The sequence below is a fragment of the Oreochromis niloticus genome, linkage group LG6 (genome assembly GCF_001858045.2).
Source record: "Oreochromis niloticus isolate F11D_XX linkage group LG6, O_niloticus_UMD_NMBU, whole genome shotgun sequence".
Taxonomy (NCBI): Eukaryota; Metazoa; Chordata; class Actinopteri; order Cichliformes; family Cichlidae; genus Oreochromis; species Oreochromis niloticus.
Genome location: NC_031971.2, coordinates 41,079,121 through 41,093,298, shown reverse-complemented (window position 1 = coordinate 41,093,298; position 14,178 = coordinate 41,079,121). Strand labels below are relative to the sequence as shown.

The following is a 14,178-nucleotide window of genomic DNA, read 5'->3' as shown; positions in this document are numbered from 1 at the left end:
CTAATTAAATAATACAATATATTACAAAGTTTACAATATACTGTATAAGAAATATCTCTAATATGCACAAATATCGGAGTTATAAACATCCAGATTCTTACAGAGAAACTTAGTTATTTCCACTGTGGAGGACGTGCTACAGGCTGTAACTGCTGCACTGTGTGCTGTGCATTAGATGGAGGAGTTGTGCAGAGATCCACCGGCAGGAATGATTTCCTGTGTCGTTCAGTGGTGCATTATGGGTAATCTCAGTCTCTCACTGAACGTGCACCTGTGATTTCCCAGCATGTTACAGAGTGGGTGGGAGGTGTTAGCCATCATTGTCCTCATCTTGGACAACATCCTCCTCTCCAGTGAATGCACTGCAAACGTCAAAAAACATGACCCTCACAGTGCTCGCCGGCTGGTCCAGGTGGACAAAGACTCGACCGAGCAGGTAGATGATGGCGTCCTCAGCTCTGACGCAGGGCTGGTAAGCAAACTGAAGGGGATCCTGATGTGTCCTGACGGGGCTGATAGGTCGGAGATGGTCCAGGATGAGTCTTTTCAAGGTCTTTGTGACGTGGGAGGTCAGTGCCACAGACTGTAATCCTGGGGCCACTGGGACATGGCGTCTTTGGTAGAGGGACGAGGTGTGATGTCTTCCACAGCACTGGGACCCTCTGCAGACTCAGACTCAACATGAATAGTTTATGAAAGACTCCACAAAGCTGGGGGGTCTCAAGGACATGGGGACTCACCCCGTCTGCTCCTTCTTGTTTGTCAATGAACCTGGTCTTGACTGAAAGTGACGGGCGCCAGGAGTTTCTCAGGAGGCAGTGGTGCAGTATGGTAAATATTTTCCCTGATTCATCAGGTGTTTGAACACGACGCCAACACTCCAACTTTCCCAATTGTTTATGGGAACTTCCCAAATGTACAAATATATAAAATCATCTGTCCACACAACTGTGAACACAGTGTTAAAAACACCGGGATTCCTTCAGTGGAACAAAAATGTAACATATTTGTTTTATTTAAAGCACAATATTAGAATAAAACACAATAACACTTACGGTAACAGATGATGGCGATACCTGTTATATCTCCTATATTTACACAGAAACATAGTAGGACCCATGTATGTAACATGAGTCTGGGACATACATACATTTGTTCATCTTAACCAAACAAGCATGTTTACAGTTTTATATGTAAAATAATACTATAGTGTTTGTGGAAATATCAGTCAGAGTATGAATATGCAACACAGGAGTGCTAAACTTATAAATATGCAGATAAACAGATGCATTAACATAAAGCACATTCATGCAGGTTTATTTATTTACCTGTCTTAATGATTAAATATTCATATTTTAGGAAGCGAGCAAGAAGTTTCTCAAACAGAGCGAAGCCGAAAAGTGAGGCCATCTGATCCCTGACCTTACAAAACCAGCAGTTCCTCTGACGTCCAGTCCCAAAGTTCTACAGTCTGTGGTTAGCCTACAACATATCTGCTGCGGTAACACGGCCAAGTTTAACAGATTTTTCAAACAATTTTACTATGAAGAATGTCATTGATGGTTTCAGAAGTCTTCTAAACACCACAGTTAAATGATGCCCAGGTTTTCATAGATTACATCATCAAGCGAACAATCCGTGGCTTTTGTTGTGCTCGTGTTGGCGATAGGAGATGAGGAGGAGGAAGGGGTGCTCTCATTGGATGACGAGGGGCTAGACGATGGTGCTTTCTTACAGACATGAGCGTAAAGATGAGCAAAGGGGTCGGCCTTGGCTTCACTTTTCAGAGACACTTTGCTCCGGCTGCTGGGTTGGGCGTAGACGGGATCACCCTCTGCAGAAACCTTCATTTCTTCTTTTTTCTGGAGGACGTTGTCTTTGTTCTGGTGAGGGCTGATCTTGTCGTACACCTCCGAGTAGACCGAATCCGGGTCGTCGGCACGAGGGGGGGGATGCGGAGCGCCACATGGGGGTTTGAGAGGAAGAACGCTCGCAGGGTCGATATACGTGGCTCTGACAGGCGGGGTTTTCGTCACCGGTCGGATGCAGTCACTCGGATTAGCGTATATGGCCTCTGACTGGTCTCCATGGTTACCTGCAGAGGAGCCATCAGACGTAGGGACCAGTGGGAGTGGCATGAGGGTGATAGGAGGCGGCTGATCTTCTCGCGCATGTGCGCTCTCTTCTTTGCTCTCCTCTGTCCTCAGTTTGTTCTCCAGGATGGCGGCTATGTTGGTCATATCGGGGACTTTGGGGAGGGGCGAATGAGCCTGTATGTTGGTTACCACAACCTTCTCTCCCTCTGGGTTTTGGTTGGTTGATGAAGTCTTCAGTTTGATGGTGCTCTGAATCAGGGTGAATATCTTCTCGGCCTGCGGCGTCTCAAAGATGAACACTCCAGGACCGGAGTCGCAGCGCCGCCCCGCTTCGATGGTTAGGGTCAGCTGGGAGGAAGAGAGAAAATAAACGTCTTACACTTGTGAAGCTTCAGTTTCACTTAAACCTTCCAGCATGAACTGTACTTTAACGAGAATGTGAAGAAACAGTAGCTGTGAATTTCAGGTGAAAACATCAGAGCATGAGAGCCAGACTTTTCTGTAACACCGTTTTTTACCACATGATAGCGCAGCAAGCTAATACAGCACCCAGCAGGAGAGGAAGCGCTAATATCCACACTCATGTGGAAGCGAGATATGGCTGAAGAATTATCACCAAACACAACCAGATTTTATCATTTTATATAAATGATAAAAGTGAAACACAGGCAACCATCTGCACGGTTCCTGGAGAGTGCTAACATTTTTGCTCTCTTTCTGTTCAGGCGCACGCCTGCAGACAATATCGATTCGCACTGTGGAAGCAGCTCCATAAAAAGAGCTCCAACACCTCCCTGCTGTGGGGCTTGAGTCCCGATTTCAGGCTAAATTCTGAATTTTCCTGCTTCTCCTTACAGTCTGGTACAATGGTGCCCCCCTGTGGTGAAAGATTTAATAATAACATGCAGCAGGTGATTAAAAAAAGCACCTTTAACGCATGACCATGAGGAGCACACACCTTATCATTCCCATATCGCCTCAGGAGTTCGTATGGCCACTCGTGGACAACGTTCTTCTTCTGGGTTTCTTTCAGAAGCAGTGCCTCCCGCCCCACCTGCAGCCAGTACGCCCCCTGCAGGCCGCAGCGGGTCGCTGCCTCTGTCCTCTGAATCGCCACCCAGAACTCAGAGGCTGTAAAGAAGAAGTGTGTTGTCATTCATTACTTTGCAAATAAAGCAAAGCAGAACAGTGATGTGATAATTTAACACAGTTTAAATACATGCACGAAATTTTGCTCACACAATTAATAAATACTGACAGCATGAGCAAAAAGTGAGAGGTTCAACCTCTCTCTGCTCCTTTAAAGATGTTTCTGAACACTACGTCAGAGTGCATGTTGAATGTTAGGAAGGTTATTACGGTCCACTTTTACTGAGCAGCCAGAGTGAGCTGCACATTTCTGCAGTATCGTGTACATCCCTGTAGCTCACTGTTTGCTCAGCGTGTGTCAAATGTTCATATTTTCCCAAACTCACGTTTATGTGAACGTGTCAGAACTGAGGGATGCAATAACTGCTCGTCCTGTTCCATAGGGGGCGCTCTTAACCAGACTTGAGTATTTGGAGAAGACAAAAGCAAAGAAAGAATTTACCTTCTTCTACTGAGACGTATATCTGGTTCTCCTCCATTTGGGGCTGATTCAAGCGTGGACGGCCTCCTTTCTGAGAGAGCGAATGAAGCAAACTTAAATAATTAGCTGTGAAATCATAAAGCTGCACATTTGTGTAAAACGTAAAAAGAAGGAACATTTGTGTCCTTCACACCTGAAACGTGCTTTGGCACAGTTTGTCCACCCAGTCGGCACAGTCGTCTCTGAGTGCGGCGAACACCATCGTCCTGTCCTGAGTCTCCACGCAGAACGCCCACATGTTCTCCTGCAGACACAAAGCAGCTTTAAGCGTCTTTTCGACTTTTGACGAGTGGAAACGTGAGAGACGAGCGGGACGGCTCACCATGGGGCAGGCCTCAGCGTTCGGGGGGAGTCTGAGGACGCTGATCAGCTCAGACAGTCGGACCACCTTCACCCTCCGGTCCCCGTGTTTTCTGACCCCAGTGGCGAGATCACCCCCTGCAGGACACAGGTGCACAAACAGGCAGAGAGTTACAGCTGAGTCGGCGGAGAAAATCACGCGGCCTGTACAGCTTCTTCTCAAACAGAGCGAGTTCAAACAATAAGCTTCGTGTGCACTCTGCACTGCAGCTGTTTCCACCCAACGAGTCTTTGCTCAGAGCGCACGATTCTTCTCTGGGTGGAGAAACGTGAGGCGACATGTTTTCCTGAATGTCAAAGCGCCGCAGGCGATACTTCCACTCGCAGGTGTGGGAGTGTTTGTGGCTAAGCTCTGATTTAAAACCAAGTAAGATTCAAATGTATGTGTGAGGGAGCTGAACACAAATATTACTCGTCACAAGAAAAAGGTAGTCATATTTAAAGACGAATCTGTTTATAAAGACAGGATTAAGCACTGAATCATCCTGTCATACTCACAAACACACCTGAGTGCAGTCGGTAAATACAAGATTTACCGAGGATCTGAACGATGGGCTCTCATGCAGACCTGCGAGCCACAAGCTCGACCTGCGTTAGCCTGCAGACTCTTGTTGATCTGACTCATAATTTAAAGGATAAACATCCTGTTTTATCCACTAAGGTCTGAGACCAGTGACAGACATGATAAAGTCATCAGGAAGGTTTACTGTGAAGCTGGTTTCCTGTAATCAAAATCATTTTTGCAGTCAGAGAAGTCGCCCCCTTCTGGCAAAGAATGAAGGTTTACGCTGCTTTTCAGATCAGAGCTACATTCATCTTTTATAGATACATTTTGCTATGAATCCGTCCATCCATCCAGCTTTGGGTCATGGGGGCACCCAGACCGCCCCCCTTCATCCACCTCTTCCAGCCAATCCGGTGGGACTCCAAGCATTCCCAAGCCAGCTGAGATATAACCCCTCAGTCAGTCCCAGGTCTGCCTCCATGCTTCCTCCCGGTATCCCAGAGGGCATCCTAGTATCCGCCACCATCTTCTTTCGATGTGGAGGAGTAGCAGCTGTACTCCAAGCTCCGCCTTTCACCTTTCAGAGGAAGATCATTTTCACATTATCAGTAACTACCCAGAGCAGAGGGTGACTGTAGATCATCAGTAAAGCTTCACTTTTACACTCAGGGCTCTCGGTTTGGCGTTCACACCAGTCCATCTGTCGATCTCCTGCTCCGCTCTTCCATCATCTGTGAACAAGACCTCGAGGCAGCGACTCATCCTGGATCACAGCGGGTACACCACCCATTTCCAGCTGAGGTCCATGGCCTTGGCCTTGGAGCTGCTGCTTCTCTTTCCTGCACTCTGCGCTCATGATGCAAAGAACCTCATCATCTGCAAACAGCAAAGCTGAAATCCTCAGGCCACTGAAGCTGAAGAACAGAAAGTGAAGAATTTTTAAGACGTAGACTTAAGAAAACCCAAACTGGCATCCCAGTTCCAGAAATTGGAGTATTTGGAGCAGGGAAGGAGACCTGGCAACACAGCATGTCTGTTGTTAGCAGAACCTCTGGAAGGTGGAGACGCTTTGCGGCTCACTGGATGGATGGCACATGGATGTTTCCCATGATTTTCCTGGAGTGAACTTTGGGATGCTAAAGCAGTTAAAGCCAGGTGTATTTTTTCAGCAGTGATGCCGTCCCTCTGTCTTTGAAGCCTCTATGCAGACGACAACAACCCTGCAGACTTTCTCTAAACTCAGGCTAACGTGGAGAGATCCAGGTTGAGTGAGTAGGGAAGAAGCAGGAGAGAACTCCAGATAAATAATTTCCTGTTGGTGTAGCTTTATTCCTGCTGTGAAATACTGAGTTTCCTTCTGGAGTTCAAACACACTGAGTGCATAGGAACTTCATACAAAAATGCACTCACTTATTTTTACTCCATTTGTATATTTGTGAGCAAAAGTCAGCGCTCAAAGCAAACATTTAACCTGTGCAACCTCAAACATTCCTGTGTGCACACACCTGCAAGACAAACAGCAAAACCTGCTGGACTTTGGACACTGAATCATTGCTTGAGTCAATGTTTAACCTCAGTTTGGTTGAAGTGTGCTTGGCTTGTATTTAGACTTGCTGATTATTACAAACCAAACCTGAAACACAGTAAGAGCTGAAGGAAGAGCAGGTGTAGAAGGTGACGTCTGATGTGTTTGCAGCAGATTCTGCAGAACATCTGAGCTCTTGGTCCTGACGAGTGCAGGAACAGCTCCCCCGGGCCTCTGGTACTCCTCTAAGTACTTCTGAAAGTATATGTACTTTTACTACTTCCTTTGTAACATCAGTACTCTTCCACTGCTGATTTTACTGCATCTCCCTCACAGCTGAACGTAATTTCCTAAAAGTGGCATCAGGATGAATCTGAGATGAAAAGCAGCCAGTTTCAGGTGACCAAACGTCACCATACCAAAACCAAACCGAACACTACGGGTCAGTAATGTCGCACATGTGGCAGCAGTGAGGATTTTTGGCTGGTGTGTCTGCAGATGACAGAGCGATTACTGTTCTCATCCTCAGATCTTCTTTATTATCATTCATGAATTGTTGTCTCTGCAGGTGAGAGGCGTCTGCATCGAGGAGCATCTTTGTTAGCATTAAAGCTGCTCTTTGACGTCCACAGTGAAACATCCCTGCCATGTGTTTGTGTGCAGGTCACAGAGAAAGGACTGAAGGAAGCACCGAGGTTCTGTGACGAGCAGCTCTCTCCGTGTCGGACACTTTCTGGTCTCCGCGTTGATCGCACCTTTTAAAGCGCACACACTGACCACTGATGGCAGCAGTTTCTCTGCTTTTCCATCCTGTTCGTCCGCCTGCTTCAGCCCTTCAGCCATGTTCTCATTCACAAACTCTTCTCTGATGTTCGTGTGTCGTTCATGTAAAACGTGCATGTCATGTGTTCACTGTACAGATGCTGCTGCTGACCTTACATAACATTGCCCTCATCCCGGGCTCTGTTAAAGCGTCAGATCCAGTGCTCGCGTTCAGCTGCTGATGCCCAGCCCGCCGCTGCATGCATGACATGCGTTCAACACCACCAGCATGCCTAACATGACACGATTCCCCGTCTTTTCGTGCTCGTGTAGTTTTATTTTTAGCTCCCCAGGAACTGATATGAAGCCGGCTTTTAGTGCTGAGCGTCTCCACTGAACACGAGAGTTTAGCATAAAGACATAAACGAGATATTTAATTAGTTATGTTTTTCTGTTTAAGCTGAATATTTTAGGGAGCGCAGATGTCGGACAGGGATGAAGTAAAGAAAAAGTCTGGAGAATCACAACATCAGAAGATGATTGAGAGTTTTTCTTTATAATTTGCACTTTGTGTTCACAGTTTTGTGTCAGTAAATCGATCGAGCATCAACATCAAAGCACGAAAAGAAGAAATGAGTCCATGTTTACACGTGCGGGCTTAGAGCCACCGCTGCGATCATTGCTTTCTTATGTAATCAGGATTATGACCAACACTTCAAATGTTCTACCTTTATAATACAGTGGTTTGTAAAATCTGTCTCAAACGCCTGTTCAAAGGTCAAATTTATTTATATAGCACATTTCAAACAGCCGATGCTGCACAAAGTGCTTAACAATATAAAAATGGCATTGAAAAGCAACAATGTAATACAATAATAACAATAAAAAACAATAATAGGACAATAAAAGAATTAAAACAATAACTAAAACTAATTCAAATAAGACCAAAATGCTTGGATCATAGTGTGTTAAAAGCCAGGGCATAAAAATGTGTCTTTAGTAATGATTTAAATTGCTCAAGTGTTTGTGCAGATCTAATATTTAAGGGGAGACTATTCCAGAGTCTGGGACCTGCCACAGAGAAGGATCTATCACCACGGGATTTGAGATAAGTCCGTGGGATGGACAGCATTAATTTTGAGCTAGACCTCATGGTTTTTCCTGGAGCAAGGGCAGAGAGGAGCTCAGACAGGTAAGGAGGGGCTTGGGCATTAAGTGACTTAAAAACAAAAAGTAAAACTTTAAATTGGATCCTGTGGGAGACAGGAAGCCAGTGTAAAGAAGCTAAAACTGGGATTATATGCTCTCTCCGTTTGGTACCAGTTAGCAGGCGAGCAGCTGCATTTTGAACCATCTGAAGACGATGGATGGTGGCCTGATCTAGACCATAATACAATGAATTGCAGTAGTCCAATCTGCAAGTAAGAAAAAGGTGAATAACACGCTCAAAGATGTTAGCCAGGAGGCTAACATCTAGGCTAACAGATGTTAGCCGGGAGGCTAACATCTTTGCTGGAATACAAAGGTGTATTCCAGCTACTGATGGGTGACGAATTGAAGGATAAACCCCTGTTTCCTACCTGGAAGCATCAGTCTGCTGTGGAACATGAATGCCACAAACCCACAAGGTCTGCTGATCCAATCACCGCCATGTGGTTCCTCTTACGTGCATGGATCTGCATGTAAATGTTCCCTGAGGTGGAGCTCGGCAGGCACGTGCAGCGGGGGGGGGGGGGGGGGCTTGAGCACCTGCCCTTCAAACATCTCTGCACAGCCCTGGAGCTCCCCACAGCGTTTCATTGACCTGATTAAGCTGTGAAAATCTGACATTTAGTGTCACGTCTTAAATATCACCTCAAATATCAAAGTGGAACAGGATAAAACCTGAGACGTGATCGTGATGTGACGGATAATCCAGGGAGACGATCCAACAGCTGCTCCCTCAGTCTGAGTTCAGCTGGACTGTAAATAAACTGAGCTTCGTGTGAAATCAGTGAGCTTCAGTCTTATTTTACTGATGTGAGCGCTCAGTAACTAATAAGAAACGATCACAGGGATGGTCCGTCTGTTATTTTCATCATTCACATAACGAGTGGAGCTGTTTACCTCCCATATCCTGGATCTCCAGTCGGCCCACTGCACTGCTGCTGGGGGGCGTCAGAGACAACCACACCGGCTTCCATTTCTGAGGAGAAAGAGAGACGTGAGCGCCGTGCTGCGTACAAACAGGACACGCCACATGAGAATTTATCAAGGGAAAAGAAGGCTGTGGGTACGGAGGGCCCAGAGTGCCAAATGACATGAATAAATATGTATCAGTACATTACTTTAAATATTCAAACATTTCATTGTTTTACAGTTTAAATAATTATTGCATCCTTCTGTGCAGCAGCTCATCATGAAGTCATTTACATCAGTCACTGTAACTGCAGGTCATGGCGCATCAATCCCAGATCACGATGCGATGAAACCTCATAGACAGCTGTTTCCGTGGCGACGTGGACACCGGCGTGGAAGTGGGGATGATGTCTCAGTCTGAGCTCTCCTCCTGTCCTCGTGAGCCCAGACTCCTGACTCTACTTGCCAAGTTCAAAACTACGAAGTACAAACTCTGTATTCTTGACTGGTTTGGATTAGATCAGGGTTAGCCCCGCCCCCTGACTTTGATGGGTGAAACCGTGAAATAATGAGTTAAACAGTGAAATACTTACACATGCTTTAAATATAAAATTATATTTTTTACTGATTAATTGTTCACTTGATTCATTCAATCCTGTGTTTATTTGTTTCACTGTGGGCACTCCTGGTCTCCCGTAGCACAAACTCCTCCACCTTCTGCCTCGATGGCGTCACCCTGAGCCTTTCCTTTATGACCGCCATGCATCAGAGAGGTCACGTCCAGCGTGTCCGACATGAGTACAGACCCTGCGCTCACCTCTGATCTCAGTCCTTTCACAATAAAAGCAGGAACGCATTACTACAGGTAAACGCTACGCAGCTCGTCCTTCAGTAAAATCATCATCTGTGATTTTTCCATTTTTCAGTCCCAGTTTCGGGTTGGTGTTGTGGGTGTGCTGCGTGACGTAAAGGAGTCGGTGAGCTCACACGGCGTGTGTGTGTACTTTGTGTTGTGCTGGAATGTGAAGCTGTGTTTCAACTTGTTGGCTCAAATTCCCCGAGCCACAGAAACACTGAGATCCCATCTTTGGTTTTTCTCTTTTCTCAGCCATCAAATCAAAATAAAGTGTGACAAAATGGTCTTCTTCCTCCCGTCGGTCCCGTTTTAGTTAGTTATCTACAGAAATGTCAGTTTCTCATCATGACTACAGTCATAAAAGAATCGAAAACACAGCTTCCTCCCGGTGTCACCTTGTCGGATCTTGAACCCTCACAGCAACGCAGAAACAACAGGAATGAAAGGTGTACTTACTTTTCCAGGTTTGTGAGGTTGCAGGTAAACTTTCCCTGATTTGGTCTGAGCGTCCATCAAAGAAGCAGCAGCACTTCAGCCGTCACGCAGACGAGTGAGAGCGTTTGTTCTACGAACAGTCGGGATGGGGTGTGGACAAAATGATGCATTGTTGAAATATGATCCTCACCTGATACTCTCACACACACACACACACACACACACACACACACACTCATTCTCTCTCTCACACACACACACACACAAACACACACACACACAGACACACAAACACACACAGACACACAAACACACACACACACACACAGACACACAAACACACACAGACACACAGACACACACACACACACACAGACACACAAACACACACAGACACACAGACACACACACACACACACACACAGACACACAAACACACACAGACACACACACACACACACACACACGACTCTGGGTTGTGAAACAGTCTGCAGGAAAGGTCACTGCTGAATATAATCAGGATCCTGGCTTACATGCAGACCAAACCTGCTGCTACATCCTTCTGAGGAACCCTCCGAATATTTTCTGATGTGACTGAATTTATTATCAACCTCGTGTAATAAAAGTTTTATTTATATGGCAGCGAATCACAACAACGCCTGCCTCAGGGTGCTTTATATTGTAAGGTGAAGACCCTACAGTAGAAAACCCCAACAGCTTTGTGCTGCGACCGGTTGGTGTGAGGGCAGGAAAACAAAGACAGGCTGTGGAAGAGAGCCACAGATGAATAATGATTCGATGCAGAGAGGTGTATCAGCACACAGCGTGTTCTCTCTGTGAGTTTGAATCCTGTGTTGCATTTTGACTTTTTCATGTCTGGGGCCGAGGTGAAGGACGACAGCTCAGGGATGTAATAGAATTTGCGTTCCCACAAACATTTCTCCGGGGAAATCTGCCACAGCCTGCAGTATTGATTCTGCTCGTCCACTTAATCCTGACCATCAGCCTTCTCCTGAAACAACCGATTCAGCTCCACCAGTTCATTCACTCGCTTTATTTACAGATGTGCACACTCAGGGGGCGCGTGGGTGTGGGGGCGGGGCTGAAGTTTTAACCTTAATAATATAAAGTGTCCTGAGATGAATGACGCCATAGTTTGACCTGATATCAATAAAACAGAAGTGAATTTATTGACCTGTGCAGGTTACAAATCTGTCCCCACAAGGACGGGCAACGACCGGCCGATAGCCTCTCCGACTCTCCGACAGCTGCAGATTTAGGATCAGTGTTCAGACCACAAAGGGTAAAAGGTCAACGAGCTGAACTCTGCACTTTTCTTTAATTAATAGTTTTTAACTGTGAACTGTCTAATCAGCCTGTTTTGTGTGTTTGGAGTCTGAAGTGCTTTTCCAAAAGCTGCTATGCCGTCAGTTTTCTCACTTTAAAGACTCAGGCTCACTCTGCAGAGGGCCGATGATACAGGAGGACAGTTTTAAACGATCAGTGTTCCTGGTTTTAATTTGGACTCCTTCTGTCCTACCAGAGGAATTAAAGCATCTTATTTCTCCTCTGATCTATTGCTGACGGTCTACTTGAAGTTCAGTGTTCTGGTTTTTCATTGTCTCTGGGTAGAAACAAATGTCCTGGTTAATTCAACGTTTAATTACTTTTTACAGCGAGGTCAGCCCTTCCAACATGTTCTCATCTTGGAGTGTCAAATAATCCAGTGTTTTCGGATCCCACCTCTCACCATCACACACACGGTGTTGGCTGCTGTCAGTACCTTAATAGAAACATAACTGCTTTTTCACATGCATGTAAGTCTGCGTACCGGGCTGGATATGTAGCATTGGTTTATCCGTGTCTGCGTTCTCTAGTTACATAAAAAATAAATAAATTACTTGCATAGGTTTAGGTCAAGATCGCAGTTTGAGTTAACATACAAAACTTCATAACTCTATATGCGTATATATATTTACTTTCTACATTGTAGATACAAACTGAAGACATCATATATGAAACAACACACATGGAATTATGTAGGAAAGAAAAACTGATAAATAACTTAAATATGTTTTATATTTTAGAAGTCGCCCTTTGCTTTGTTGACAGCACTGCAGACCCTCGGCCTTCTTTCTGTGAGCTTCATGATGTCGTCACCTGAGATGGTTTCACCTCACAGGTGTGCCTGTCAGGGGTCATTGGTGGAGTTTCTTGCCTTCTTAATGAGGTTGGGACCATCAGGTGTGTTGTGCAGAAGTCAGGTTGGTACACAGCTGACAGCCCTGTTTGACAACTGTTAGAATTCAAATTATGGCAAGAACCAATCAGCTAAGGAAAGAGAAACAGTCCATCATTACTTTAAGGGCAGTCAGTCCAGAAAATTGCTAAAACTTTGAATGTGTCCCCAAGTGCAGTCACACAAACCATCAAGACTCCGATGAAACTGTCTCACATGAGGACCGACAGTGACATGTCATCCCATCATTTGTTTTTCAGCAGGACAATGAGCCCAAACACACCTCCAGACTGTGTCAGGGCTATTTGACCAAGAAGGAGAGTGATGGAGGCCTGGCCTCCGCAGTCACCTGACCTAAACCCAGTGGAGATGGTTTGGGATGAGATGGAGCGCAGAGTGAAGGCAAAAGGGCCAACAAGTGCCCAGCACCTCTGGGGACTTCATCAAGACAGACTATAAATATTTTATAAATATATATATCAAATTATTCAGCGATGAAAGAAATTAATGGATCAGGTACCATCACTGAGATGCACCAGCAGCTTTTTAACAAATCCCTTTTATTTGATTCCCAGAGAATCAAAATTAACTGACACTCTTTATAAATCAATAATAATAATAATAATCCATCCATTCACTTCCGCTTATCCTTTTCAGGGGCGCTGGAGCCTATCCCAGCTGTCATAAGGTGAGAGGCGGGGTACACCCTGGACAGGTCGCCAGTCTGTCGCAGGGCCAGCACACAGGGACAGACAACCATTCACACCTATGGGCAATTTGGATTAACCAATTAGCCCACACACACAGCCCAGCAGACTTTTCTGGCTGTTTGCTCATTTGCACATTTAGTATAAAACACTGATATCTGACAAGAGCTGCTGACAAGCTGCCACTAGTTTTACTTTCACTGCACTGGGATCAGTTACCATCAGCACCTTGTGTGGAAATGAAGCTAGCAAATAAACAAGCAGTCTGTGATTTACCATCTTAACATAGGTTTCCTCTCACTAACCACCAAAGCCAACATGTGAGATGTAAAAGGCTTAGAGCGTGATGTGAAAATGAAGTCTTTAATAGATCCTTTAGCACATCACCAAGTGCCTTAGCTCCAGCAGTGTCTGGTTAAATAAAACAGACAAAATGAACCAGATCCACCGACAGAATAGCATCTCTGAGAAATCACAACCACATGTTTAGCCGCATGTTCTCCTTAAATTGCTGGCTGTCTGAGTGGTGTCCCAGAAACGATGTGGGCTTCATAGATAATTGGCAAACCTTCTGGAGGAAACCTGGTCTTGTTAGGAGAGACGGCATCCATCCCACTTTGGATGGAGCAGCTCTCATTTCTAGAAATATGGAAAAATGTATTAACCCCCCCCCCAAAATATGACTATCCAGAGTTGGGACCAGGAAGCAGAGTTGCAGTCCTACACGCCTCTCTGCAGCTTCTCTCCTCCTGCTACCCCCCCCAAAAACCCATCTCCATTGAGACTGTGTCAGCTCCCAAACAGACAAAAAACAAACCAAAAACCAGCAATAAACAACTTAAACATAAAAAATCACAAAGAAAGAACAATACAGTATCCACATCTGAACCAAAGAGTAAAACAGTGAAATGTGGATTATTAAATATTAGGTCTCTCTCCTCCAAG

General features: G+C 45.4%; 1 protein-coding gene and 1 long non-coding RNA gene across 9 annotated transcripts; one reads left to right on the top strand and one right to left on the bottom strand.

The window, feature by feature from the left end:
• Positions 1-499: 499 nt before the first annotated feature.
• Positions 500-10,458, bottom strand: LOC102080803 (docking protein 3). 8 transcript variants are annotated; one of them, XM_019360557.2, is made up of 10 exons: positions 10,309-10,405; positions 9,291-9,539; positions 8,985-9,063; positions 5,255-5,505; positions 4,916-5,168; positions 4,049-4,164; positions 3,860-3,970; positions 3,688-3,757; positions 3,055-3,227; positions 500-2,444 (listed from the first exon to the last, which is right to left on the bottom strand). In XM_019360557.2, exons 5-10 carry the CDS (start codon positions 4,935-4,937, stop codon positions 1,590-1,592), a joined length of 1,347 nt encoding a protein of 448 aa, XP_019216102.1. In that variant the 5' UTR covers positions 4,938-5,168; positions 5,255-5,505; positions 8,985-9,063; positions 9,291-9,539; positions 10,309-10,405; the 3' UTR covers positions 500-1,589. The 8 variants fall into 8 exon arrangements, with proteins under 8 accessions (XP_019216102.1, XP_019216101.1, XP_019216103.1 ...); XM_019360556.2 differs by having other exon boundaries at positions 4,916-5,505; XM_019360558.2 differs by lacking the exons at positions 4,916-5,168; positions 5,255-5,505.
• Positions 6,453-7,616, top strand: LOC112847217 (uncharacterized). Its single transcript, XR_003220656.1, has 2 exons — positions 6,453-6,684; positions 6,780-7,616. It is a non-coding gene; the product is annotated as an uncharacterized LOC112847217 (long non-coding RNA).
• Positions 10,459-14,178: the final 3,720 nt, after the last annotated feature.

Excerpts from the sequence above, each read along its gene's own strand:
- LOC102080803 (XM_005461303.4), bottom strand. The coding sequence starts at position 10,365 with ATGGACGCTCAGACCAAATCAGGGAAAGTTTACCTGCAACCTCACAAA. Across the intron at positions 9,064-10,308 it reads AACCTCACAAACCTGGAAAA|AAATGGAAGCCGGTGTGGTT; the intron begins GTAAGTACACCT and ends CTTTCTCCTCAG. Across the intron at positions 2,445-3,054 it reads GGCGATATGGGAATGATAAG|CTGACCCTAACCATCGAAGC; the intron begins GTGTGTGCTCCT and ends TCTTCCTCCCAG.